At 34.7% G+C, this 3,035-nt stretch overlaps 1 protein-coding gene and 1 long non-coding RNA gene across 3 annotated transcripts; one reads left to right on the top strand and one right to left on the bottom strand.

Moving 5' to 3' along the window:
• Positions 1-274: 274 nt before the first annotated feature.
• LOC145029354 (uncharacterized) lies at positions 275-1,119 on the top strand. The gene is made up of 3 exons (XM_078977911.1): positions 275-409; positions 504-609; positions 729-1,119. Exons 1-3 carry the CDS (start codon positions 377-379, stop codon positions 851-853), a joined length of 264 nt encoding a protein of 87 aa, XP_078834037.1. The 5' UTR covers positions 275-376; the 3' UTR covers positions 854-1,119.
• Positions 1,096-2,831, bottom strand: LOC145029355 (uncharacterized). Of its 2 annotated transcripts, none has more exons than XR_013676491.1 (3): positions 2,521-2,831; positions 2,325-2,430; positions 1,096-1,390 (listed from the first exon to the last, which is right to left on the bottom strand). It is a non-coding gene; the product is annotated as an uncharacterized LOC145029355 (long non-coding RNA). The 2 variants fall into 2 exon arrangements; XR_013676492.1 differs by having other exon boundaries at positions 2,325-2,393; positions 2,521-2,829.
• Between the last annotated feature and the right edge of the window lie 204 nt (positions 2,832-3,035).

Below are 3,035 nucleotides of genomic sequence, written 5' to 3'. Positions count from 1 at the left end.
AGGACTTACTGACTTAGGAATAGTCATAACTGTAGAGAATGTCTATAGAGCAAGCTACGTCGGACCCACTGGTCACGTGGGATTTAGGCTGCCAAATAGGAGTCGTACATGACAAGAAATACTCATTTACAAATCTCTTCTAATCCCTTCTCTACCAGTAATTATCTATCTCCCACGTGGGACTCCATGCCCCACACCATCTCTCCTTTCTAGCAGTGTCTATATAGTTTGATTTGCCACTTCCTTCGCCTCATCATTTCATTGCTTTACCCTATGAACCTCTAATCCCTGTGCTCTCAACAAGAATCCCGTAACTTGTCTGAAATCAAATCCCAAGTGATCACACTTGCTAGCAGAAGATACAAAGTTGGTGAGGATGGGTGACACGTCAGCTTCTTACATACACATGGTAGTAAGCATATCATGCACTATACTGATATAGTTATTAATGAATTTTACTTCTTTATTATATATGGGTGTTATTCGGTGTTCCATATAAATAGGTGCAACATCTTATAGAAAAGTGTTTGATCTTCCGCATGAGTAAAGACGAATGCATGGAGGCACTTTCTAAACATGCAAACATCAAACCAGTCATCACCTCCACCGGTTAGTTATCACCCATGAATCATTTTTAACGTATAATTTGTATGCCAAGATACATGAACATTAATTTCCCTGTAATTACACCAAAATAACACTAGTGTATATTGTCTTTATATATGCAGTGTGGAACGAGTTGGAGAAAGAGAACAGGGAGTTCTTCGAGTCCTATTCAGACACAAGCCATCTTATTCAGAAGATCATATCTGACCATCAAGCAAACAGTTCAGACAGTGATGATCACAAGTAACTTGATATCAACAGATCATGTGTACATTGAAGCAAACATGAATCTTAGTGGATCCATCTGGTTGTGAAGCTGTCACAGTCTTGGAGAGTTTTTTATGGATGGTAAACTATGGAGGATATATGTTTTGTTTTGTATTCTTGTAATGTAGAAAGTACAAATGAAACTAAAATTGTTGGGTCCATCATTTGTAGCTTTCATATGCTTTTTTCTAATAGGAAATCTGAAGCAACGGCCTAAAATAGGTCTCGCATAACATCTCTCAAAAAGCTTATCAAATAAGTTCTTTCCTCATACGCAACTTACACGTGGAAATAGTACATATTTAAAAAAAAAATCCAGATTTTTTCTACCTAAACGCAGAAAAAATTCAATACACCTATAATAATACAAATCCAATAGATTAATCTATAATAATTCAAATCCAATACATTTACCTATTGAAAAAAAATCTCCTACCACACAATTTTCCAACTCAACTTTATAGCTCCATCTTCTTGCACAACATTGCTTATATTGGTAAACAATATGAGAACAACACTGCTATCATGGGTAAAAAACAAAGTACATTCGTATAAGAGGAGGAAATGAATATAATAATAAACAAATACATGATAGGTATGATGCAATTTCTTACATTCAATCCATTAAAGTATGGCTAAAGTCAAGACAATGTGATTTCAATTATTGGTTTATTATAGCATCTTATTTTCATTTGTTTTTTTTTTATTGAGATTTGAGACATTATATTTTGAAAGATATACCAATTTGTAGCATTGTATTTTAAAAAAATCTTGCCAATTGAAGCATTGAAAATTGCTTTGTATTTGGAGGACGTGGCTATAACTTGGTGGATTTTTCAAAGTAAAATGCAATAATAAGAAAAAATGAAAGGATGATGCAATAATCTACAAATAAAGAAAAGTATTGACTCTTTAGTCTTTTCATATGTGTTATTATTATATAAGAACAAAAAACATAAATAGTATCTTTTATGCTTAAAGTTAGAAGGGTTGATATATGTGGCCTAAATTCTCAACCTACATATCATAATAAGATATAAAATATGCGACCTATTTATATTTTTGTTCTTTTCGAACAATCACACAACCGTTTCTTGTATACAAATAATTAGAACTTTTATTTGATTAAACTTTTTAACGATATATTATGTTGGCATCTAGTGTACTTGTAACCCACACTAATGACACTATATAACCAATACATCACCATTCACCCATATCCACAAATATTCTATTGCAGTATGCTTAGTTTCTAACGTATAAGGTCATAACTAGCATGCGTCTAGAGGTTGAACATGGATTATACAAAAAAAAAAAACAGTTTTCTTTGAACCAAATAAAAATTCAAACGCATTAAAGTGCAATTTCATATGAAAAGGATTTCAAGTTTCACAAACGAAAATCTCTACTCAATCCTTCGATTAACAAAAATTAAAGGAAACAGGGATTACCTTTTGGAGAGACGGGCGAGTGTAGATAATTGAGAAGGAAATTTCGTCGGAGATAGTGGAGAGGGCCAACTGGCAAATGAGCCTTATGTCAGAAAGGAGAGGGCAACTAGGAACTCATAAAAAATAACTGGTTTAGAGTAGCTCGGAGTTCAGAAAAAAGAAATAACGATTTAGACATTGAGATGCTAGGGCAAACCTGATTAATATCGCAAAGATGACAGCGGTTGAAGATCCAAACTGGAGACAGAGAACCATTGTAGCTGACAGTGAAATCTAGTGAGATTCGTCTTCCTCAATCGGTGGTGGGGGCGACGAGATGGACCGGTGAGGGTTTCCAGCGAGGCGGAGCTTTAGTGGAGCGGTGGCAGCGAGGTGGACCGATGGTGGATGCAGCGCACAACGGAACAGGCTGCCGATGAGCGATAAAGGCGCAAGAATACGTAGAGCAGACTTCCATCGATTTGAGATGAGCGAGACCAGGGTCGATTTGAGGGATTAATTAGAGAAATATTCAATTTTTTTGTGAACTAAAAAAAATTAACGATAGACCGGAGGGAAATTTAAAACATAACCAAATATTTGGGGAAATGATTTAATATTATTAAGGTAATTAACCGTTGTCTTTTTACTTGATTGGTCATTTTTCTTTTTTTTTTTTTATTTCATTTACCATTGAATTTGTTGTAGGTGTTCACAAAAACTATTGAAACC

This window comes from Lactuca saligna, chromosome 2 (genome assembly GCF_052625555.1).
Source record: "Lactuca saligna cultivar CGN05327 chromosome 2, ASM5262555v1, whole genome shotgun sequence".
In the NCBI taxonomy this organism is placed as follows: domain Eukaryota; kingdom Viridiplantae; phylum Streptophyta; class Magnoliopsida; order Asterales; family Asteraceae; genus Lactuca; species Lactuca saligna.
The sequence above is the reverse complement of the archived record's forward strand: the minus strand, read 5'-3'. Positions and strand labels throughout refer to the sequence as shown.

Bases quoted from the DNA above. Each gene is read 5' to 3' on its own strand.
- LOC145029354 (XM_078977911.1), top strand. From the start codon at position 377: ATGGGTGACACGTCAGCTTCTTACATACACATG. The intron at 410-503 runs GTAGTAAGCATA...CCATATAAATAG, and splicing joins CAGCTTCTTACATACACATG to GTGCAACATCTTATAGAAAA. The intron at 610-728 runs GTTAGTTATCAC...TTATATATGCAG, and splicing joins ACCAGTCATCACCTCCACCG to TGTGGAACGAGTTGGAGAAA.